Source organism: Pygoscelis adeliae, unplaced genomic scaffold, assembly GCF_000699105.1.
Source record: "Pygoscelis adeliae isolate BGI_AS28 unplaced genomic scaffold, ASM69910v1 Scaffold21, whole genome shotgun sequence".
Taxonomy (NCBI): Eukaryota; Metazoa; Chordata; class Aves; order Sphenisciformes; family Spheniscidae; genus Pygoscelis; species Pygoscelis adeliae.
In genome coordinates this window covers 6758450-6783930 of record NW_008824243.1, presented here as the reverse complement: position 1 = coordinate 6783930, position 25481 = coordinate 6758450, and the positions used below count along the sequence as shown (strand labels likewise).

At 41.3% G+C, this 25481-nt stretch overlaps 1 protein-coding gene across 1 annotated transcript; it reads right to left on the bottom strand.

Moving 5' to 3' along the window:
- Window positions 1-5258: 5258 nt before the first annotated feature.
- Window positions 5259-19747, bottom strand: LOC103926304 (YEATS domain-containing protein 2-like). Its single transcript, XM_009335165.1, has 11 exons — window positions 19619-19747; window positions 19229-19327; window positions 18081-18192; window positions 16766-16839; window positions 15595-15674; window positions 14419-14620; window positions 12810-13036; window positions 10818-10892; window positions 9295-9368; window positions 8290-8427; window positions 5259-7217 (listed from the first exon to the last, which is right to left on the bottom strand). The coding sequence occupies exons 1-10, from the start codon at window positions 19632-19634 to the stop codon at window positions 8319-8321; spliced, it is 1068 nt and encodes a 355-aa protein (XP_009333440.1). The 5' UTR covers window positions 19635-19747; the 3' UTR covers window positions 5259-7217; window positions 8290-8318.
- Between the last annotated feature and the right edge of the window lie 5734 nt (window positions 19748-25481).

Here is a 25481-nt window from a genome sequence, read left to right as displayed (position 1 = left end):
CAGTATTGCAGGCAACAACCCTACGCTTAACTTAACAGGGTGGGAGGGAAAACAATCACAAGCGGGATGGATAATTAAAACCAAAAAGAGTTTTATTTAGCAGCACCCTCTAAGTAGGCCAGTGAGAGACAGGGAGTGTCTGGCTGACTTCTGAGCTTCTTGAGGGGTTTTGGAAATAGGACCTCAGATGGCATCACCAGAAATCATAGCATCAAAGGGGCTGGTCTGAACTTCCAGGGTTGTTTTAGAAGCTGGAGGAAGCCAGCATCGTTGAACTCTAAAATAAAACTGGCACGTGCAGTGTCTTGGGGCTTTAAAGGCTGGAAAGCTGGATACTTCCAAAATTGGTGGGCTGATGCAGGAGCAAGAGGGGACCGAACTTTGGGAGACATCCCTGACAGTAACACACCAGCCTGGTTCGGAGAGGATTGCATGGACAGAGTCAGCTACGCACCTACCAGACTCCAGAGGATCTAAAATATTTATGTAATTTGTATAGCTGTTAGGGTGAGTGTAAATATTGTATATGGATTTTACCTAAAGCAATCTGTGATCCTTTAATGAAAAGGACATGCTTATACTTTTAATAAATATTAACTCTTTGCATATGCAAGGTGGACAATATTGCCTTGAAATTCCTAAATTATTGCCTGTATATTGGTAACGCTAATGCTAGGAACAACCAGAAGCAAATGTTACTTAGAAACTCTTCTTAAAGAAAAATGCAACGTAGAATGTAAGACATCCTTCATTTTTAAGATAGGCCATTTTAAGTATCATTATTCTAAAGCTGATTTTTTTAGACTGGTGTGCATTTACCTTTTGCTGAGGTACGTGTGTTTTAAGAAACCATTTTTTAGCCTTTGTTCATCAAGACTGTAGTGGGTTTACGGTTTCTATCTCAACGACTTATGCAAGATAATTAGTCTACTGCTTATTTCATGGTTTGCTAATTATTTTGGGAAAAAAACTGTATGTGTTTGAAACACACAAATGTGTTGGCTAAAACGAAAGGAAACTATCCTCAGACTTGAACAGTGATCGGATATTCATTCGTCTGTAATGAAATGGACTTTAACACAGGAGGATTTTTTTCTTAACCTTCCTACTAGCTAAAGTTGAAGGCAAATTTAATGAACTTTGGGGACTCTGCAAACACGTATGCATTGCTGATAATTCCCATAACAATTTTTGAACTGTTGGCATGTGGATTGTATTTGGAATACATGCAGACAGCATTTTCTTACCGCATTATGTGAGAATTTAGCGGTGCCATCTCTGTTCGTTACACTAGCAGGACCGAACACAACCACGAGAATAGGTAACATCTGCAGTAAGCTGCGTTTGGTTGGGTTGGGACACGGGATGGCACTTCCCACGCTCATCTGTGGACTCAGAGGAACGTACAGTAATACCAGTACTTGCCAAAATAATTTTTCAGGAGATTCATTTTTCAGGAAATTCATTTGAAACATACAAACTGTACTAAAGGTTTTGCATGTTAGATGTTTCTAAGAATTCAATCTGCTTGTTTAATCTCTTTATAATGTTTTTAACAGTTTTGTTCAAACAATTTAAGTTCATTTCAATCCTGGACTTTATTAACAACAAAAAAAAAAGAAAAAAGAAAAAAGGATAAATTGTCTATTCAGTCTCTCTTCTTAATTCACTGTATTTCTTAAAAAAAAAAATCAACCCAGTTCTAAACAAACTGGTAATATAATAAGCTTGTATTTTATCAAATGAACTGGATTTAATTTAATAAATTAAAATGTATTTTGGCTATTAGTTCTTTCCCAATTTTTTTTTTTTTGTAAAACATAACCCTTGGGTATTCAACCTTGCAGGACAATTTGTCACTGAATTTCTGTCTCGCAGAGCTGCACGTGCAGGACAGGACACCAAGCAAGGTGTCATGGAGATGGTCGACTGCATTCACAGCCATCAGCATTCAATTCCTTACACCTCCAGCTTACCTGCACCCCCAGCAAGAATGGCTTCCAAGGCACATTTCAAGCAGTGGCCCGACAGCTGATTTGAAAGCGCAGCTGCTTTCCAAAGGAAAGCTGTTGCTCTGCAGAATTCATAATCACTTATGGGATTTTTCCCAGACATTTTCAGAGGGAAAGCAAACTATTCAGCAAGCAGTCCATCAACATGAAGGGGAAAAGGGGATGAACCAATGATACCAACTTGCTACATTCACTATCGGGGACACAGAGGCTAGATCTACTCTGATGCAGGTGCCCACAGTGTGCCCTGTTAACAGAAAGGGACAAGCAACTTGCATTTCACCTCAGTTTCACCCTGCCGTCTCACACAGATAACGGGAAAATAGTGCTAGCTTTGAATTTTAACAGAGACTATTGCTTTACAGTTGCTCCCAAGAACATTTTAGTGAGTAAAGGTGCCTAAGGTACAACCAGCTTCCGCAGTATCCTGGTTTTGTCAGGGACAGAGTTAATTTCCTTCCTAGTAGCTGGTACAGTGCTGTGTTTTGGATATAGGACCAGAACAATGTTGATTGATAACACACTGATGTTTTAGTTGTTGCTAAGTAGTGCTTATACTAGCCAATAACTTTTTAGTTTCCCATGCTCTACCAACTGAGAAGGCTGGAGGTGCACAAGAAGCTGGGAGGGGGGCACAGCTAAACTGCCCAAAGGGATATTCCATACCATATGACGTCATGCTCAGTACATAAACTGGGGGAAGCTGGCTGGGGGGGCCGCTGCTCGGGGACTGGCTCGGCATGAGTCAGCGGGTGGTGAGCAATTGCACTGTGCATCACTTGCTTTGTGTATTATTATTATTATTACATTATTTTACTTCAATTATTAAACTGTTTTTATCTCAACCCACGAGTTTTCTCACTTGTGCTCTTCCAATTCTCTCCCCCATCCCACCGAGGGGGGGGAGTGAGCGAGTGGCTGTGTGGTGCTCAGTTGCCAACTGAGGTTAAACCGTAACACCCAGATAGTGTGATGCCAGCTCTTCTAGCTATGCCTCAGAAGACTTCCAGGAGAAAGCCAAAGGCTCATGAGCTGTTGCCTGGCTCCAACTACAGGAGGGATGAATGGAAAGAAAACCAAGCAGGTACTTACCACTGCAAGGGACAGGGTGATGCAACTGTCTGCTGATGTCTGCAACATACCTGATTTTGCACAGAAAGTGCCTGCCTCAGCCAAATCAAAAGGCATCACACCAAGTTCCTCTGAAGAGGGCAAATCTACACAGGTTTTGCAGGCTCCAGGGAGTCACGATGCCGGGACTGCTTCCAATGCTGCTCTCACGCTAGTATTTGTCTTCCCAGTTGCTCTGGGTTCACATCCAAGTCCATCAAGGCTTTCCAACTGTGAATCACACTGCAAACAAGGGTTATTTGACACATAAAGAAATATCCTTTAAAAGGAAGGTTTTGCACCTGAAGCATTATAATTTACTACCAATAGGGTGACACTGAACATGCTTGCTCTGCTCCATCTTGCTGACACCTGGCCTGTTGGAATGCTGAGCGTGAGCATTGTGCCAGCTGCATCCACTATGCCAGGGAGCTGTGAATACCCGCACTTCCACATGCTCAGGTGAAGCTCTGATGTGGGAAATTACTCAGGACAGTTCTCTTTACCTGAACTTGAAAAGTTCACAAGCAGCACATTAATGATTTGCCTGCTTTCATGAACTATATGTTTCTCTTTGCACTGCACTAATTTCTTGGAGGCTGAACAATCAGATGCAAACCTATCACCTCTGCCTTATTCATACCGATTTTCTCTGTCTGCCACTGCAGTAATGTACGTTCCTAAGGACCAACCTGGTTTACCACAAATGGATGTTGGTGACATGTAGCCCAGAGAGGCTGTGTTTGTTTTCAGGGCAGAGATGGCACAGAAAGGACAGACGATCCCTCATTCCTGGTGGCACAGGCTTTGGTGTCACTAAGACTGCACCCAGCGACCCAGACACACTGCTTGCTCCTGCACCGGCTCCGTGTGCAAATGACTTCATTTCTAAAGCGGATGGTCTGGCACCTTCTGAGCATGCTGCATCTAACCACTACGTCCTGGAGATGTGCTCATGAACTGACGGTCAGGGCTGCAGCAGCCAGGAGAAGGGCATCATAGTTAGCATCAAGGGCCCAGCTCACAGGGCGCAGTCAGGCTTCCTTGGCCACGTCGTCGTCATTTGTTTGGCTCTGGCAGTGTAAAGGCAGTGCAGCGTGTGCTCATTTAGAGGAGGCGCTTGTATGGGATTTAGTACAAACAAGAACAAGTTTTGCAGTATTTTGAAAGACAACGGAGCATTAAGTCTGCTCACATAGACCTATGATTCCTCTCCACAGCCTGAGGAAAACAGAGAAGTTAGCTTTTCTTATTTTTTTCCATTTCTTTTTGTATCAGGTGCATGTGCCCAGGTGGTGGCAGCGGGGCTGTGGCGTCTCTGTGAGGAGAGGCCAAGGCTGCCCCGTGCCGGACACAGCTGGTTCCAGTGGCCCCAGGGCAGCTGAGGGAGCTGAGCCCTGCAGAGGAGCCGTGGCACCCCTGTGAGAGCATGCTTAAGAAAGGGAGGAGGAAAGACCAGCAAGGAGGTTAAGGACTGTTAAGGGCAACCCCCCCATTTCCCTGCACCTTTTGTGGGGGGAGAGGAGGTGGGAATCGGGAATGAAAGACTGAAGTAGAGTCTTAGGAAAAAAAAGGTGGGGGGAAAGCTGTTTTATTTTTTTTGTCTTTGTTTCTCACCATCCAACTCTATTCTAATTGGCAAGAATTTAAACTAATTTTCCCCAAGTTGAGTCTGTTTTGCTTATGACGGTTAACTGGTACACCATGTCCCTGTTTTTATCTTGACCCACAAGCCCACAAGCTTTTTCATCTTATTTTCTCCCCCTGTTCTGCTGAAGGGGAGTGAGAGAGCAGCTGGGTGGGCATCTGGCAGCCGACCAACGTCAATCCACCATGCTTTTCAATCTTCCACACAAACCTATTACTTGCTGTTTAAACAGGCTGCTCTGGAGAATGAAAAGTTGGAGAAGCTAAGCTTGCTGAGCTCCTGGCTTCCCTTCCCCCAACCTCCAAAACCAAGAGCTTTTTAAAATAACTAGAAAAGGGAAAAATTACCTTTTCCTTCAGATCAATTCCACAACTACCAATTTTTATCCAGAACTAACTAAAACATTCTGAATATACAGAGCACACAAAAGTCTGTGGATTTGGAGAAACTTCTTTGAGTGACACGTGACAGTCAAGACAATCCTATCACAGCTAATAAAAGAATTTATTGTAAACATACGTATCTTACACAATTATACAGTATAATACAGATAACATGAAGGACTTAACACTCAGCATTACAAATAGGCGCAATATTTGTAAAGAGATCTTTAACTTGTATCAAGACTCTTTAGAAAGCCAGAGAAATATACCGTAACATTTCAACACACCGTATCATCTGTAGCGTCCCACACACACCTGAACGGGTGCATGAAATTCCACAACCTCTAACTTATCTCCAAGCAATTCCTACAGGAACTTCTTGCCAACAAATTTTTCTCCCGCCACTTTTCAAAATTCAAAGAACTTGTTGCAAATGTTTCCTACATCTGAAGGACTAAACAAATGTGTTATTTTCTATCTGCTTTTAACAGATTTTATTTTTCTTCAGCAAACTTTATATATTATTAATATAGCATCTCCTAGGAGAATAACCTGTGATTGCTCAGAAATGTAGCAATAGATCTCCACTGCAAGAACCCCATTAAGAACAAGGGGCATTTACCTGCCTGCTTCAGGGCCAGGTTCAGGACTCATTCTGAAACTCCATTCCTCACAGAAAAGCAGGACACAGGCGAGGAAGCCACAATTTGCAAACAGATGCCCAAAGATGAGCTTCTGCACCCTCAAGAGCTGCTCTGGGCGTATCAAAATCCCAGAAACTAAGCCCACAAGAGACGGGGGCTGGAAATGCATGTGTCATTGCAGAAGATCATAGCATGACTGAGTTTGCCCAAAAGGCTGTTCCCACACAACCTGCAGGCTGTCATAGCGATAGTGACAGATATCTTGAAAATGCCCTTCTCTTTTGTAAAAGCTGTTTACAGGGATGCCTGAAAGCAGTATGGACTTTGAGTTCACTACAGCCTACAAACAAAGTGTGGGGCCTGCAGTTCCCCAACTACCTGGATTCCTCCTGACTCTCAACACTGAGCTCAAACATAATCATCACTGCTCGACTCCTTCACACTGACCTCAGCTGAAAAACTAATGTCAGGGCTAAGCTGTGCACTTACTTGTGCAGGCAATCCTGCACTCCACTCACCCGAACAAGCCAGGATTATCTTTTGAATCTAGAGCATGTGAAACGCCCTTTCTAGGGGGCATTTAAGTCCTTCTCTGAGTGCTGTTTGGATTTCATCCATTGGTCCCATTTCCTAGACTCAAGGGCCAGGTTCTGCCATTCTTATTCAAGCGAACTATAACTCCCTGTTAGCTCTGATGAACTGAGGGGGGCTTATCTGCAGACCCTAGTTTTATTTAAGGTGGAGAAGACAGGCAGTATCTCATTTGAGGTACATAGTACCTTCTTCAGTTTAAGAACCGCATCAAACCTATGTTACTCTCCTTGGAAGCCTGAAACCACCCTCTAAACTGAACCATCTTCCACAGTTCCTGCACACTACTGGAGTTACCATCACCTGTCTTCTAGCCCCAAAAAAAGCACCAAAAGATAACATTTTGAAGATTTCTGTTCCTACCCCAGGCCAGGAAAGATAATTGTAGTTTAATGTTTATAAAAGGCTTTGTATTGTCAAAGCACGGCACCAACAAGAGCGAGGCCTCAGTACACCCCTGTGAGGTAGGTATCCTGCTCCCCATGCTCAGAGATGGGGAAACTGAGGCACAGAGTGATTAAATCAAAGGCCATGCAGCAGATCAGAGACCCAGCTGAGATCAGTGCATTGGAGGTTCTGGCTGTTTGACCCATGCTCCACCTCCACCCACATGAAAGCACTGCCTCACAAAACAAGCACTCTGAAAGCATGACAGTCCAACAGGAGTCCCACCAACTTTACAATGGCTTATTCATGCTACCAGCAAGCACCCATGGGGCAGGACAAAGGGGTGGTGGATGTGGGGTGGTCAGGATGTTGCCAGCGAAGCCTTCTTCAGCGAGGTGTTGATAGCCAGGCTGCAGACATGTCTCCTACACCAGTGATGTTCCTGAGACAGGTAAGTGCTGGGGTTAGTAGCAGAACTTCTTCCTGCAGTCAAGACATCAGAGGAGCTCCCCACAAGCAGCAAATCTCTTTTTTTTATCCTATCAGGCCTCTCTGTGTTGAGCAGAACTTAAGCCAAAGTGGTGCTGCTCCCACAGCACTTCACAATCCAAGCTGATCATTAGTGAATGCTGTCAAAACATTAAGACTTGTACAACACAGCTGGTCACCTGCCCTCCAGCACACTCCAAACCTTCTGGCAGCTCGGGGAGCCACTCGCTGGGCAAGCAAAGGGTTTCAGCCAGTCCAAGCCCACAAACACTGAATACAGTCCTTGCTCCTCCCCTTTCCCATGCAGGACAAGTGGTCAGTCAAATCTTACCAAGCCTGACCATGGGTTCTTCATCTTGACTGAGCATGTGCCAGTCTACCCTTTCTGAGGTGACTAAGAAAGGTGACATTTGACACCTCCTCTAGAGAGGCAAGGAATTTGGTTAGGTGACAATTAGCTGAATAAGCTAATGATAAGCCTACCCAGCTGTGTCCTCCGTCACATACATCATGCTCAAGCAGGACTGGCAGGATTTATTGCAGCCATCAGCCTTCTGCTCCCCTACACCCAAACCTAACCAACCAACCCACCCATCTACTCAAATAACCCACCTTTAAAAGCTGCCTTTGACTTTTCTCATGTTCAGAGTACCAAAGCAACTGTTCTGCCCACTGCATGGGGAAATCAACTCGTATGTAGACTGCATCAAAAAACCATAATTTCTTTTCTTAAAAAAAAAAGTTCAATCTCATCAATACAGCTGTCTCAGAGGGACTAGGCCTGTGGAGTCTCTCACAGCTAGCAATTCGATGCAAACTGACAATGTTTGTTCAGCCACTGAACATACACTTACCAAGTAAACACTGACATTTAACAACTTGATTTGGAACAGAGCATCATTTTGTTGCATTAAGGTGCATCTTTAATTGGAGGTAACAATCTAGTAGCCCAATGTTATAAATGTATATAAGAGTGTCCTACAGAAATACTGGATTTGTCTACCCAACTTCAGTCATAAATCCACCTTTCCTGTAGCATCTTCTCTGCTCTATTTCATTGTTCCTCATTTAGTATCTTCATATGTTTGTTTGTGAGGAAGTCAAGAAATGGAATACTACAGATGGCTTTGTGAATATTCATCACTGTGATCTCTCTTGGAGTCCTGCAGGGAATGCATCAGAGATGCTATTATAATACATAAAAAGACACGTGTCCATAAAGCAGCAAGTCAATAAATTTACTAACAGGGTGAAAAAAAAAAAGAAGAAAAAAGATCAGTCAAAAAAAGGGATAAAAGAGCAGGTGTTACAGCAACACAGGAAAAGCATTAAAATGTCACAGCACAAAAAAGTCACTCTCAAATGACTGGGGGAAACATCTTGGGCACTGGGACAGGAAAATCAAGTGCTGAAGTATTAATTCTTGAACTTCTATAGCACAGACTATGTGTGTATATTTTTATATATAACATATATATATATTTAATATATATTATAAATATTTATATATTGCATACAAGTAAATATTTAAACTAAGCATTTTCTCATAGTGGTGTTTTTTTTTTTTTCTTTTCAATTTCAAGCTATTCCAAATCATGGTGCTGAACAGAAAACAAAATGTGGCCTAACTGTTACCATAAAAATCACTCAGTATCTGAGCCAGAAAAGAGTATATCAGTAAAATAAAGAAGAGATTATTTAGGTTGTTTAAGTTCTGTCTGGCTATGGATAAATTGTCTACAAGGTAACCTGAGATGGACAAGAGTGAGAAGGTTCTTCCAACATGGCTCTGTAGAAACAGGTGATAGAAACCAGAGAATCCTGCCTCAGGTTTTAATGTTGTCTGTTATTACTCCTTTGCCACTATGGAGCTAAAAGATGACAAACCCCCTCCTAAGGCTTGGATCTTCCCAGAATATAGTTCATGAATTCTCTCAGTCACATGGTCTGAGCTAATCTGACTAAATTCCTCAAGCAGTTCAGCCCTTAGTGCTCGCATAAGTGGTCTAAGAGGAAACAAGCTGCTCTACCTGTTGTGAGGAGCTGTCTGGCATGCCACAGCCAGTGCTTGCCGTAGGATATCACTCATAAGCTGTTCGGTGGCCTGTGACAAAAGACAACATTAGGAGACAGCATTATGAAAAGGGGAAAGGAACATGCTATTCGCTCAAGTATCAGTGTAAGAGCAGTTGAAATTCTGGCTCACTTCAATCCTGTATTCGTACAGCAGGGGGCTGTTCAAGATGCCCAGGTGAGTTTTACTGGCACAGTAATAAGAACTGAGTATATTTTACAGAAAGAAAGAGACCTATAGATGCACAGAGCTCAGACTGCAACTGCCCAGTCTGGTTTCCCTCTGGACCTACAGAGCAGTATGTGCACAGCAGGGTGGATCCAATGTTCCAGAGCCTGTGCCTCAAAGAGCATTTTAGGGCCCTGCCTCTCACACACCAGAAGTTGTTTTGTACACGGCAGATTCCAGATATTCTCCTGGGAGCCAGTATATGCTTGTTAGCCATCCCCTGTGGTCACCAGGCTTATGTTAAGACGCTTTCACAAAAACATCCCAGCCTCGACAGCAAGCAGATGGCAGCCGTATGCCCTACACACTTGGCTTAATCACGGTTCAGTCAAAAGCTAATTAAGGCTTTTGGCTTTCTGTGCCTGTATCAAGACTAGAGCAGAGGTTTCTGGGACGTTCAGTCAGGAAAGCTGGCATTAACTCTACAATTGTAATGGAGCAATCTGATGGTTACAATCTGCGTCTACAAGTTGATGTATCTGTATCTGAGTTCAACTATGATAAGTAACAGAGAGCACAGCAGAAGTATGCATGCATGTGCATGTGTGACCCGGAATTAATTAGCTTTTGTAAAACTGATCTTCCGATAAGCAGCAGTCTGTATAAACAACCCCAAAAATTGTCTTTGGCTTGAAACACAGCAGAGCACTGCTAAAAATAATCTGTGTTAGCCTTCAGTCCAAACCCAAGAACTTCAATTCCATGCTGTTCAAAGCTTTGGTAAGAAACGGTCTCTGTTTTTCTAAAATTCATTATGATAGGTAAATGGTTTCTCGTACAAGGCAGAATTGCTGCTGTCTGCAGGAACTCAGCAGTCTCCCAGTAGAGACAACCCAGGCAAAAAGGAACTCAACAGTATTTAGGAAAAAATAGCTAACCTCTTATAAAATAATCAAGTCTTAAAGAACTCTGGCAGATTCCTCCCCCATGTCCCCGGTTCTGAAGGGTGGGACAAAGTAAGGGGTACTTTCAAAGTTACAGAATGAGTCAGTATCTTGCTGGAGGTGAGAATCTGCAAATCACTATTCTGTGTCCAAGCCAACAAATCAGTTAGAAAGCTGGAAACACACACAGAAGTATATGACACTCTTTGGAAGTTATATATCCTTCTATACATGCACAAAGATAGACATCAGACTCTGCATTTCCTGATTTGATAAATGCATATTAAAAAGGATATTAAATCTTTTTTTCTACATTACTGGGTTAATACAGTTACAGAAAAGTTCTTAATGTGAAGTAATTTCTTACCTTTAAAATCATATCTTCTATTACTGATGCATAAACATTTTTTTGTACCTCAGCAGGCTGAAAAGAAATCCCTATCTATAAAATAGGAAAGAGAGAAAAAAGTTAATACATCAAATAACACAACCCACATTTTGCTACAGATGAGATGAGAATGAGATAACAGAAACCATCTATTACAAAGGATAGTTAAAAAACAAGCAAGCAGATACTGAGAACTTTCAGGCAGCGTAATCTCAGGCTTCATTAAAAAAAAAATCCAGAGAAAATGAAGCTTGACCATTAGAACAGCCTGCAGAAATGCCTCTAAAACACAGAAGAAACAAAAGCAGGTTTTAATTTTTGTTTCAGAAAGTCCACACAGAAACCATGCTGCATTGGGTATCTTTGGACTGAGAATGGAAGCTCCATTTTAAAACTGTACATATATTCAATCCATCTATTCATAATCTCCCCTGCACCTAACTATGGCAACTGAAACCGCTTTAACTCCTGGCACAAAAGTTCTGCATCAAGAGTGTTTCATCCCCCAGTCACACTCTCATCATGCCTGTGCCCTTGCCACCTACATAGGAAGAGACTAGATACACTGCAGAACCAAAGTTTTGTCCCTTGATGGCAGCATTTGAGGTGGAGACAGAGATCCTTTCTTTCTCCCGCAACTGCTGCATGCAAACGCCTCACGCTGCTCCTGTCTCTGCTGGTACAATGGCGAGCACTCCTTCCTACAAGCAGAGTCAGTCTCCTCTCTTTCCTTCCTGCTGCTGTGAAAGAAGACCCCCCTCTCCCTTTCTTTTACCCTAATTTGAATAGGGGGAAGAAACCCAAGCAGTAGAGAAGTTTGCTGTGGTCTTAGCTTTACCGCAACTTCTTTTCAGGAGCTGCTATTAAACAGCACTGCTCCAAGCAATGAGCCCAAATCTTTCATGTGATGGGACAGGAAGAATTCAATGCTAGTGCTCCTCTTCCCTCATTTCCCCTTGCTTCTAGCCTTCCAGGATGATTTTTCTGGTGCTAAGCCCTGCAACACAGCTCCTCTGAAACGATCTCCTGGCTGGCATGCTTCACTTACTCCTGCCAGCACTGGCCAGCTGAGTGTCATGAGTCAGAAGGTCCAATTTTTCCAGGGCATTTATAAAAACTTTCATAAAGCATCCAGAGGCCCATAGAGATGAAAAGCAGGCAACTAAATAAATGTAAGACCACAACTAGCTTAACAGAAATTCTTATTAGCTTTAGAATCATAGAATCATTAAGGTTGGAAAAGACCTCTAAGATCATTGAGTCCAACCGTCAACCCAACACCACCATGCCCACTAAACCATGTCCCTAAGTGCCGCATCTACACGTCTTTTCAATACCTCCAGGGATGGTGACTCAACCACTTCCCTGGGCAGCCTGGTCCAATGTTTAACCACTCTTTCAGTAAAGATGTTTTTCCTCACATCCAATCTAAACCTCCCCTGGCACAACTTGAGGCCATTTCCTCTCGTCCTTTCGCCAGTTACTTGGGAGAAGAGACCGACACCCACCTCGCTACAACCTCCTTTCAGGTAGTTGTAGAGGGCGAGAGAAGGTCTCCCCTCGGCCTCCTTTTCTCCAGGCTAAACAACCCCAGTTCCCTCAGCCGCTCCTCATAAGACTTGTTCTCCAGACCCCTCACCAGCCTCGTTGCCCTTCTCTGGACATGCTCTAACACCTCGACGTCCTTCTTGTAGTGAGGGGCCCAAAACTGAACACAGTATTCGAGGTGCGGCCTCACCAGTGCCAAGTACAGGGGCACGATCACTTCCCTACTCCTGCTGGCCACACTATTTCTGATACAGGCCAGGATGCCATTGGCCTTCTTGGCTGCCTGGGCACACTACCGGCTCACGTTCAGCCAGCTGTTGACCAACACCCCCAGGTCCTTTTCCAACAGGCAAAAGTTTATGATTCACTTATTTTTAGTTAATCTGGACCTTTTTGTGAATCATTATTTGATTCACTTATTACCTTCTCTGCAGTGTCCCTCACAAACTCTGATGCAGGCAAGGAAGCCAAGTAGAACTTCATCTCCTCTTGTTTCTCCTCCTGTTCTTTCTTAATGTTTATTTTTAATGGCTCGCTAAAGTTGAGAATGTCTACTTCCTCTTCGTGTTCTGGTTCTCGTTTCAGAAATTGCTGTAGTTCCTCTAGTTTTCGGCACAGCTCCTCACCACTGCTGTAAGATGAAGGGCATTCTGAAAAAGAAGCAATCAATTAAACACATGATATGTTATGGAAAGCTGTTTATAAACAGATGCACACTCAAAATATGGTAAGAAATTAAGGTAATTGGAAGTTATTTTTGTAGTTCCTACCAACCATAAGGATGAACAGAAACGCAAACAGTCACTGAGAGCCTTCTAATTATATCTTCATGACACTCATGGTCCTCTCCCTCATCTGCCCCTACACCAATCAAGAAGACTGCATGTCAAACAAAACTAGGCTAATGTGAGTCTCCTAAACATTCTCACAGAAGTTTTTTGACAACTGGCAAAGCAGTCTGATGCTCTTCAACTTTCTTGGAGAAATGGAGTTTTTACTATGTAGGCACCATGTAGCACTAAATCATCTTGTACATTATGAAAAGTATTATCATGCTTTTTAAGAAAAATCAGAAGACAGATTCGCAGTGGAATTACAAAAGGGTAACCTCTTCTCTGCATGCTCGACATGAGCCAGTAAAACCTTCAGTGAAAAGCTACGCAATAAACAGATTCTTTTCTTCAAAGACAAACACAAATCTAGTTATTTAGATACAAATATTAAAAGGTGGCTGTAGGCTTCCTTTCCACCTTCAACAACTGCAATGCAGGGCCAGACTTAGCAAAGAATAATCAAATCCATACACTTCCGTGAAATACCTTAAATCCCTGTATGATCAGAACAGAAAAACATTGTTTTGGGAAAGGGATTATCTGAAGGTGAAACAAGGGAGCTTAACTGTGAAGAATGGATGAAATTAAAGATGTATGTTTAATACATACTAAAATGGACTGTGGAGATCCCAGAGCTATGCCTAGTACAGTAACGTAGCAGCTGTAATAACACAACGTGAAGCTTCACACAGGCCAATTCACTTCACTTTTGGAGCTAAATTAACCCTCACTGAGCTCCACACTGCCGCTGCCAGTTTTGGCGGTTTTTTTTGTACCTGAACTCATTCACACTGTTTGCACAGTAAGTCTTTTAACAGAGGCCAAGCTTAACCAAGGGCAGAACTGTCATTACTTCCTATGCTTTTTTTGTGTGCCCATTTATAAATGATTACACCGTGGGGCAAGAATCATCTCTCATAAAATTTATCTACACTGGGCCTCCAAAGGCACCAAAGCACAATAAAACCCAAAAGAGGCCCTAGAGAACATCAGGACTGGTAGGGACGAGCCTCACTTGTAGGCTTGCCCTTAAGATCTCCAACTTCTGTTATTCCAGAGTGAATCAAGTTAAAAAACAAAGAAAGAAAGAATCCCCTTCTCCTGAAGAAGCAGCACATGTGTGTACATACACACAGTCTTGAGCCATTTAACAAACAGCGTCTTTGGCAAAAAGCAGCTTTCCATCCCCCCATACTCACCTGGCTCACTGTCTATCTGTGTCAGCACGTCTTCAATCGAGTCCTCATCATTCCGCAAGGTCTCTGGGTCAGGTGGAGTATAGCCATGGCATCGACACCAGTGCACCACGTGCTTTGTTTTCAGGGGTGTAACGTTGTGAAACCTGGGGTGCTTCTCTATGATTTCTTGTAGGATCTTTCTCACTGTCATTGCTCGTTGCCACTGTGACAAACCAAAGGGAAAGCTCATCACACTGGCTAAAATGTTTACGGATAGACTATGGCCCAGAACAATAACCCAGGTTGCAAGGAAAACAAAAGGAACATGATTTTCTCAGAAGTCAGAATGACAAGGAAAAACAAATGTGGAAGATGGTCCTAATCTTGATATTAGGCAGCTGAAGGCAGGTCATTTAAACTCTGCTTTCTCATCCGAACAAAACCTCAAGAAAAAGGGACACACATTTACAGGGGCCCAGACACATTTGTCTTGACTTGAACTGTCTCATCTCCCAGGCAACACCTAAGATGGCATAGTGCAAGAAATCCACTAGAGCAAAATATGCTGCTCAGAATTTTCATTAAACTCTTTAATCATTTAAGTTGGCAACAGCAGAGGGTCTAATCAGTTTTAACATCTTCCCTGTAAAACTCCATAGCAAGATGACAAAACTATGAAGAAACAGGGGGAAACATAACAATCACAACACAAAAAAGTCCAGATTAACCGAAATATTTATCTTCAGTGAACTGACAATCTATTTCAGCATGAGCATTGCTTATATAAGATCCCTCAATTCTCTTCCTACAGAAAGCAGACAAAATCCCATGAAAAGATGCACAAAGTATTTTGGTTAAAATTCCCATGACCGTAATATGCCACTGAGGAGTGATGAGGATAAAGTGCTAAAGGACAGTTTGCAAAAATTCTGATTTTGGAAACGCTTCAAGAACATCTTACTTTGAACCAACTGAAAAATGACCTTTAGAGACCCTTCTGCTTGAGAAAGTCTCTGAACAATAAACTGGATCACTACCTGGACACAAATCAGTGCATCTTGCAGTAAGGAATACTTCCGTTCAAAATGCGACAGACTGCTTCATAAAACAAGTCAGCCAACAACAAGGAAGGTTCCATAATTCAGAAATCCTTCTTGTGTCCCTAATGACTGCTTATGAAACACAGGAGAGGATTACCTCGGCTGCCCTCCTCTTCCCAATATTCCAGCTATAATACTGTTCCACTGAACTGGCACAAAAAGAGCTTGCATCTTCACCTAGAAAACACAAAGCCAAAAACAGTATTAAATTTTACTATGTGAAGTAAGATAAATTCTGGTTTTGATGTTATTTAGTGGAGAAGAAGAGGGAAACGTGTTTCATGCTCATAGGATCAAGGACTGTAATTCTTACAAATGCTGTGCTCTCTCTGAGCACAGCACACACACGTGCAGCAGACACTTTGGTTTTTGAATGCAGAATCAGCTTCCCTCTTGGTCAGGATATGCAGACATCTGTGGCTATGGGCTGTTTTAAGCCTCTTCTTCCCCCCAAAACTGTAATGAAGTAGACCTGTAAGTCTGTCTTACTGGTCAAAGTCTCTTCCTTTGGAAAGCATTTTTTTTGCCAACAAACTGCAATATAAAAATGAAACAGTGAACAGGTTTCCTGGCAAAAACATGAGGAGGGGATATGAATCCTAAGCAATGGATTCATGAATGCTACTGTAGGCCAGAGAGCTGTATGTAATGAAAGCTCTACTGTGCCGCCCACTCCTACTTCGCTCACTGTGCTTATCTTGAGAGGGTCTGCCCTACCCAGTCTCCAGGACTTGTTCAAAGTGCATTAGTTACCAGAGAACGCTGATACATTTTCAGCTATGTACCCGAGTAAGAGGTATGTAATTATAAAGTACTATAAAAGATTAAAAGGTTTCTCTGCAAACTACCACCCTTCATTTAAAAAAAAAGCAAACACCCCAACAACAAACACATTCCAATGCTGAGCTATGTTACCATATTTGCAAGCATTTCTGAAACCCTGGCATTAAATTGGGGTTGGGGAGGGGAGAAAGTACATCTATTAAGGACAAACCAGGGAAAATAAGACCTACTTGCAGCCGTTAACATGAGGAAATACAATCTATTTCTAACCAAAAACCAGGTGAAAGTTAGTAACTGCTGACAACATACTTGGCTTTATTGGAAGAACCTGATTCTAAGCATCTTTAGAATAACCCCTGGAGTAAGCTCTCAGAGAATGGCTTCATTTCATTTGCCTTTTAATAATTTTTGTGGCTACAGAGTATGCAAGGCATTCTGTTGATACACTGAAAACAGAAAGCAAAGGCTTTTCATTTACTGCTTACTTTTTTCAGCAATTAATGGAACCTTCTTCACTACTGCTGTTAAAAGCTGCTGGATGTTCTCCAAATATTCTATGCTGCAAGGGATAAAAAGAATCACAATGAAGAATACTGTTGGAAGCAATGAATCAGATGCAAAAGGTTTCAAAATCACTGCATGGTTTAAAGTCCCTAGCCCCAAGGCATTATAGCAATATTAGTATGAGGATAAACTGTTATGCCCCAATCTGGAGAAGGTATTTCAAATAGCCCTTCCACTTGCTGAAGTGTCCACATCTGAAGCTGCATTTGTCATGATGAAGAAACTGAAGACAGGCTTTTTTGGGCAGGCTTGGAAGAAATCACTGCATCATCTCACAATATGCAACACTACTTTGAGGGATACAACGCACTTACTAGTGCAGGCTGTCCCAGCAGGAACATGGGATACTGCATGGGAAGCTTTGTACTTATGGGAGTTTAGGTAAATTTTACTTTAACCAGCCATACTGTATTTATCTGGCAAGAACTGTATTTTCCATTAGTTATTTTATAACTAAGATAATTTCCAGTGTGTAGTGACTTAAGATTTATTCCTGTCTCCTACACATACTCTCCATCAGGGTAATGTCTGCAGGGATATGTCGGAATAACAAAACTTTTCAAAACATGGAGACAGGAAAGTCAGCCACTGGAGGAATCTAGAGAAGAAACATCCTACACATTATAAGAAATACGCAGAAAAAATTCTGCAAACTGAGTTCTGGTGAAAAAACACGAACAAGTACTTGCAAGCATCACAAACAAGGCACTGGATTTCACAGCCAGTGAACAAATACTCCAATGATCTTTATTATTTAATTCCAATTCTGAACCAACGCAGCCCTCATACTAAGTAATTACAGAAGTATATGAGCCTTACAAGACTAGAGAGGCAAGAATAGAGACAGTTCTACTTATTTCAGATGCCCCTTTTTTGACCTGCATTTCACTGGGCAGTTTGACCTCAGTAACGATACACAGTGGCAATGGGAATTATACAAGCAGTGGATGATAAAGAGGTTTTAGCAAACCCCAAAACAACTGCAAATTTTCAAGTAATTTTTTTCCCCCTTTCATGAGCCCTGCATACAAATCCATTTACAAAGAAAATATTGCAACACTGTCTGAAACAAACGCCAGCCAACAGGATTAGTACTGATACAGCAGCATATGGGACAGAAGATTTTATAATGTATTTCTAGGTCAAACTTAACACTACTGCACGTATCCCTAGAACCTTCTCCTTCCCCCTGGTATTTCAAAGATCCGAAATCCTTATAGAGAAACGGACAATTACTTGATAACATAATTCCCAAGTTCAGAGCTCTCTTCCGTTTTTACTGCTGCTTGGCCTTCTTGGGTACCCACAGAACTGCAGTTTTGTCCTGTTGAATCAGGCTCCATCTTAACTTCAAAGAAACAGAACACATTTTAAGAGACAAAAACTACCAGTCAGCTTGATAAAGAATGTCTTGTGAGTCTGCGGTGAGACTAAGGGTCTTACATAACATCACTTCATTTGTTTTTTGCATTCTGATTCTTGACCATGAACAAATCTGGCCTTCAATTCTGCTGAAAGAAAGCCACCAGAACATGTGTCCTCCCCCTCCAAATCTCAACACGCTCACATCTTATCCTTTTTAGAAAATTTGCATTTGCATAGTCAATTGCTGATGTTTTGCATATTACTGCCTGATCTAAGTTGACCTGCCCGCAAATGTACGTTGGCCTTCCTGTAACCAAAGAGCTGTACAGAAAACTAACAGCTTTAGCAAGAAATGACATTTCAAAGTGAGAACTTTTTTGAAGACATCATTGATTTTGACATCAGTGAAGTTCCTCACATCTAGGACAGAACTCTGGTGAGACAGGAGCAGGAGAGACAGAGATGTTCCCAACCCAGAACAGCCAGGCAGTCTGGTCATTCATCTGGGATGGGAGAGACACATGACAGTTCTGCAATAACTGGACTTTGAGTATCTCAGCTCTGGCCTATGCATTATTCTGGGAAGTACTGTATGTACATCTTTCCCCTGCGTGTGTGCGCACGCACACGTGCTGTCTACATCTAGTGCTGCTGGAAAGCATTCTCCAGTGCATTTCACCACAGGCACTATTCTGAGGACAGCAGTAACTGTGATTAAATACATGCTATGCATTTCTGCAATGACGGATTGAAACAATGAACGTTTAAGGTACTTACGGTAGCTTTCTAGAACATCCTCATTTCTCTCTGTACTTGCCTATACTTTTGGATTTGTTGAGGGGGAAGTCACTGTTAATTTTCTAGTCCCCAGATGCCACTTTTACTTGATTTAAACCCTACTAACGACGGAAATATGTTAGACCCCACAGTCACAGGGTCTGCTTTCATAGTTGGGCCACTTGCATAAAGCAGCACCAGCTTATTTCTACTACTTATCTTACTGACAAATTTCTTGTTACCTTTAGTGATGGATGCTGTAGAGGGACTAGGGACAACCGTACTTGCTGCTGTGACAGCTGTAACAGCTGAAACTTTGCTGGTAGAAAGTGACTGTATCACTGGAGAGGAACAGCAAAAAAACCAAACCAAACCAAACCAAAAACAAAACAAACAAAAAAAACATAACAAAGAAAAGAAAAAGAAAAAAAAAAATCAAACTTCATACACTTTGACAAATAAACATGTTCAGAAGCAAGACAGTGTTTGTAGCACAAAGTTTAGGGATGAATTTCCTTGCTACATTTTCTTCTATCTCTAACTTTGGACCATGTATGCCAACAGTGACCAAGAGCTACCCTGTGCCAAAGGGGATTTTCAAACACCATCTGTCATCCTCCTCTGCCCTTTACCTTTGTTCATAGGCATGAGTATTGTCTGAACACCTCCAGAAGCTGTGTTTACACCGAGCTGTTTAAGCTGGCTGGGAACTGTCAGAACAGCCTGCTGTGGACTAGACTGATTTGAGTGGATTTTTAGCAACCCTGCAAGAAGAACGGAAGACAAAACGTTAAATAAAACACACCATTTTGTTTATCTCCAGCTACTTCTCTCCCTTTCTGCCTGAACTAGGATGGCATGTAAGCTAGCACTGCCACCCTCTTAACAAGCCACAGTTCAGTGAACTGTCAGACAAGGTTTTACTGACACAAATGATTGCTAAAATACTGGGGTGCCGCACCACAGTGTGTGCAGTATTACATGCTGCACAGCACTCTGATATTTGTGAGGCAGGTTTCCTAATTACGTAAGTAACCTTAAGCAAAAGTTGATGCAACGCAAACCTTTCAAGTGAAGAAGGCTCAGCGCAGAGTAAAACACTCTTGTCTGAACAAGACCTTGTGCTCAAGGGTCTGGTAAGCCAGTGACCGACAGCTCTGTTGTACTTACACAGTCACTCTCACTGAGGTACCCAAGTGCCGCACACACCTCTGCAATTCAGCTTAGCAGCATCCACTGCAGTCAGCAAGCAGAGCACAATCAACCATGTTTTAACTAAGTGACAAGCCCAAGGCTGTGCAGCAGGCTGATGAAGGACATACCTGAACTGAGTGTTCTGTGTCTTTCTGTAACATGCACTGAATACATCCATAAGGATGGCTAATCAAGCTATGAAGCATGTTAAAGTGGGGACTGAATGAAATCACTGATTTTAGTCAAGGCTAAAAGAACAAGCAGGACATTCAGATATTAACAGCATTATCAATGGCAGCACCCAGTGACTTTGGTGGAAACCAGCAAGGCTCCAAGCTGTGCCACGATGCCATGGGTGAGGAGCACTCATCACCTCTCCACCAGCTCTCTCCTCCACAGTGATGACACCTCAAGCCACCACAGCCAGCACTCTAACACTGTGATTTGGCCCTATGTCCACCCTTTCCACTGCTAAACTGGCTACTTTCAATATAATTGTATTCAATCTATAGCTAACTTTTATTCACATTGTGGAAATTTAATAGGCTTCTATTTCAGAACATTGCCAACAGTACATTTCTTAGTTTCACGATGGTAATTTTATACTCACAATTTGTTTGAAGATAAAGTTTCCATTTCCCCCATAATTTATTATTCTTGTGTAAAAAAACATAACTGCCTTCCAAGCGCTAGACATGCAAGGTCTGGTGAAGATATCTTTTGGTTTGGAAGATGCATAGCACTGGTCAGTTAGGCTTTCACCACCAGGCAAGAAGGCTAACCTAGTATTACCAATTCATTTTTTAAACATTTTAGTTTATTTAAGACTCATTTAAATAAAAGCCCATATTTTTAGAATTAAAAATCTGACTGTTACACATCTCGGCAAAACTTTTTCTTCCACCTCCAGCCTTCTCAAACACACAGCCCCAGGATGGCCAAGCTCCATGGTGGTGGCTGGCTCCCTTTAATACACTGACCCCCAGCAGTTCTTCTGGGGACGTTAAATAGTGAACCAAAGGTCTCTTTTGGCACAGAGCCCGTCTCCAGCAAGCAATTAAATACTCATGGCTTTGCAAGTCTCTTCCCAGAACAGTTTACCACACTTTGAGAAAGTACATCATTTAAAAGTGTGCCTTGGGGGATGTCCCAAGTGTGTGATGCACAGATGTGTCAGGATAGCACAGCAAGGGACCCAAACAGCAAGGCAAGCAAAAAGGGACATTTTCAACTAAACCTATTAAGCCTGAAGGGTGGGAGACACTGTTCATTGCAAAACAACAGGAAATTATTTTTGAAAAGTTGCCTTTAAAAATATGAATCTCCAGAATTTTAACAGGGTTTGTCTTTTTTTGTTTGTTTGTTTTTTTGTTTGTGCCTGGTAATCTAAATTGTTTTCACTACAAAGTTAAGAAGTTGGTGACAAAAAATGAGAATACATTAAAAACACATGAAAATAATATGAAATAAGAACTGGATGATATCTAGCATGTAGTCCTGGTGTGCTCACACCTGAGGAACCAGGTGGAATACTGCAGCCCACACATCCTCTATGGCAATACATCTTTCCTTAGGCTTTGGTAAATTATCCATCCATACCGACATGCTCAGCAGGACACTTATATTCATTGGTTAATTTAACATTCACAAAGAGTGCAGTGCCATAGGGGAAGATGTGCAATGTGGGAAGGCTGGCGCCGAGGACTTGACGTACCCTCTGCAGGCATTTCAGCAGTTTTACCTTGGACTAGCTCTAGCAGGCTCCTGTGGATGAAAGACCCAGCAGTGGCTAAGTGCTGCTTTTGGTTTGTCTTGTCCAAAAGGAACCCAGTTTGTGCTCTTCCATACTGCTCCATGACGTAATCCAAAATGTGACAAATGTGGAGGCTGAGACTGGATTAAAAACCTCACTTCTAAACTGAAACAGTACTGTAAATTAATCCATTATTTTCTTTTATGCTGTTCAGCAGATCTGTGTCTTCCCTATGTCTTGCATAAGAAAGAGATCTTTTGCATCTATAAAAAGGAGGGTTTTTTTTTCAGGTTTCATATAAGTACTGATGTCTGAAGAATACCCAGATACTCAGGATAATAATGTTATAAAGGGCCAAGTTATGTTAAGTGTCTCTCCTGGGGGTTTTCTGCCCAACTCTAAGATTAAATTCTTACAAATTTTTAGAACACCTAACCACTGAGTGTCTGATCAACTAAGGTACTTTAAACTGTATAACATAGTTGCTAACAATTTACAAATTGCTTTCCCAGAAACTTTAATGTATTAACCATGTGGGTTACAATGATACTTCTAAAATATTTCTCCCCTTTTTAAAATTACAAATATCAGATAAAATCTTCTCTAACAAAGTACAGCCCCTCATTTTACATTTTATAGTATTACAATGTTTACAAATTTATTTCAAAGGTTTCTTGAAATATTAGTTAGTGCAATTGTATCTGTCTACCTATGCGGGGGGTGGAGGGGGGGGTGGAGGATCAAGAGACAGGGAGATAGACATACAGTTGGGTAGATAAAGGTACAGATTCAATCTTGATCTGATTGTAAACGTGAAGCAAATTTCCTGAAGTCAGTATGATCACTCTTGTCTGACACCTGTGGAAATGAGAGCAGAATGTGAACCTTAAAATTAAAAAAAACCCAACCCTATAGGAGTTATTGCACCTCAGAGTTAATTAATGTTCTTCAAATGACTTAACATTCTTGAATGCAGTATTTCTCTCCGTATAGCTGAGTTCTGTCATCTGGTGAACTGGTCAACTGCCAGTTTAAACACCAGTCACTCAGTAATACTTTACATAAACAGATGTGGAGGTGATAGGATTATCATTAAAATGTGAAACCCAAAAATAATTTTATGTTTATTAACAGACTTGGAGAAAACTTTATCATATTGCTAATAGAAAGATGTGCATGATTAGTGACAGCCTGAAAGAAATATAGATTTATTTGATACTGTATGTATATGGAATTATTCAAGAAAATGCTATATATACACGTCAAAAATGTGCATATTTGACTGGATCCATATCCTCTACTTCTGGTACACTAGTATCTTATGAAGGCCTGGATTCTGCAAACGCTTACATTTATTACATTTACTTATGTAAATAACACAACCACAAATATCATAAATATACAAATACACTGTTTTCAAACATGCTTATATTTTGTCTAGCATAACACAGCTACAAGTGTGATCTGAAATATCACTTAGTTTATTGCACTAGCTGCAATAATAATAATAATAAAAATAATAATATGATTAGTCAATAATAGCTTATACTCCATTATGTACGTGTATATATATGTATCTATCGAGTAATAAACTAACACAAGAAAAACTATTGTAATCAAAAACATGTAACAAATTATGTTATTTTTAATACTGTAATCATACTGGGAAAATCCAGGACAGCATATTATTTTCTTCTAATTGCATTTCATAAGTGCAAGAGTTGTAACAAAACAACAGATGCTAGGCATCGCTAGAGATGTGAATCTTTGATTTGTTTTTATAGCTGCTCTGACATTTAGGCTGTGGGCTTTAAGAGGAGATTCCAAGGCAAATGTTTTCATCACCATCTGACTCATTTTTGCCTGAAGGAAATACCAATTAAAAAAAAAAGGTAAATAAGGAGCAGCAGAGAATTATTGTGAGTCATAATTTCCTCTGGTGATTCTGCTTTGTTTATCATGAAATGTCTGAACACTAACTTTCACTAAGCATTACACACTTTCTTACACTCACACACTACATTTAGCCTGAATTGCCTGTGTTTCTGGCTGTGCACAAAGCTTCACACAGTCCTTATAAATCATCTCACTTGTCTAATACTGCCCTTATGGGTAAATTACATGTTCACTAGAAGACAGTAGCAACTAATAGAAGAAACCAGCAAAGAAAACGTGCAAAAAAATCCCCCACAACTCACAAGCAAAATGTCATTGAGTTCAATTACTCTGCCCAGCAATAAAAGCACATGATGGTGCCGTAGAGATGAATATAGCATGTGATTAGCACTGAATGTAAAGGCATGCACTGCCAAGGGGAAAGTGTTTATCTTCTATAATAAATTCACTACTAGATTTTGAGAAGATACCGTGGACCCTGTGTTCTGAGGGCCCCAAATGAGGATCAGAATCAGCCCTTATTTAACTACCTTCCAGGTTACACTTTGATTTTTTAATAATTGCCAGTGCTGGATCTTCAATAGCTCATTTTCTTATATCTATGCCTTTCACTGGAGCATAACAAAAGGACTTTTGAGGTGATGGTAGCCAGCTTCAGGGATTCACCTTCTTTCTCTGAAGTTGCCAGATCAGTTTACCAAAGAGTATGAAGCATAATATTTTCTTTGAAATTGGATTTTAAGTTATAACAATTTCATACTAAATGGTGGGCATTTATTAAATATAGCTGTGTACTGTAAATCAGTTCTGAATGGGAAACATATTTGTACCCCCTCACAAATACGTAAGTTGAAAGTTAGAATGTTTCCACCTTTTAGACGAAGAAAAGTCTGAAATGGTCTTTCTGTAGAAACTGAAGTCAGAGGTCTGTCCAAATCTACCTCACTGACTGGGTCCAACAGTTAGGACAGTTTCTATATGACCGGGTGCTCACACATTCCTTGCTGACTGTGGCATGAACATGGTTTGAGTCTTCAGATCTCTGCAGTGTGAACATAATGATTCAAGACATACAAAATTTAGTCTTTCAGATGAAGAAACTGCTTCATTTAGTGATCAACAGGGAGTCTTTAAGTGGAGAAGTGGATGTGATTATTAATAGATCAGCTGTATTTAATTTTTGAATTAATGTCAATGTTTTCTTAAGCATTACAAAATCAAGAAGTACTAAAAATAAGGGTTTCTTGGGGTCTTGAGTAAAAAGGCTACAGAATAGTTGCTAAGAACAGCAGTAAAGTAAGGTTTATACATACACCAGGTACAGGTTCAGAGATGAAAGGATTAGGATGTCATCACAAACTTGATACTTTGATTTATTGGTGTATAGTGCAAAGCTGACAGTCAGAGAACAGAACCTGCTTATTACAGGGTTATGCTGGATAATATTTAGTTTCAAGTAGAATTAGGTAACTGGTGTACAGCGATGCCAGGGTTTAAAATGTGGTTTAGGGTTCAAGATACTACAAGCTGCATTCTGCAGAGCTGTAAGAACTGCAGTAACAGCCAACAACGATGAGAGCAATTATTTTATGTACATGTCTTACGCTGCATAAAGTGACTGGCATATTTTGGGGGAGAACAGCTAGAGGTAC

What these genes read in the sequence shown, in the direction of transcription:
- LOC103926304 (XM_009335165.1), bottom strand. An exon ending in TGAGGGACACTGCAGAGAAG is followed by an intron (nt 10,893 to 12,809) that starts GTAATAAGTGAA and finishes CCTATTTTATAG; the next exon opens with ATAGGGATTTCTTTTCAGCC. An exon ending in CAGACAGCTCCTCACAACAG is followed by an intron (nt 8,428 to 9,294) that starts GTAGAGCAGCTT and finishes CATTCCCTGCAG; the next exon opens with GACTCCAAGAGAGATCACAG.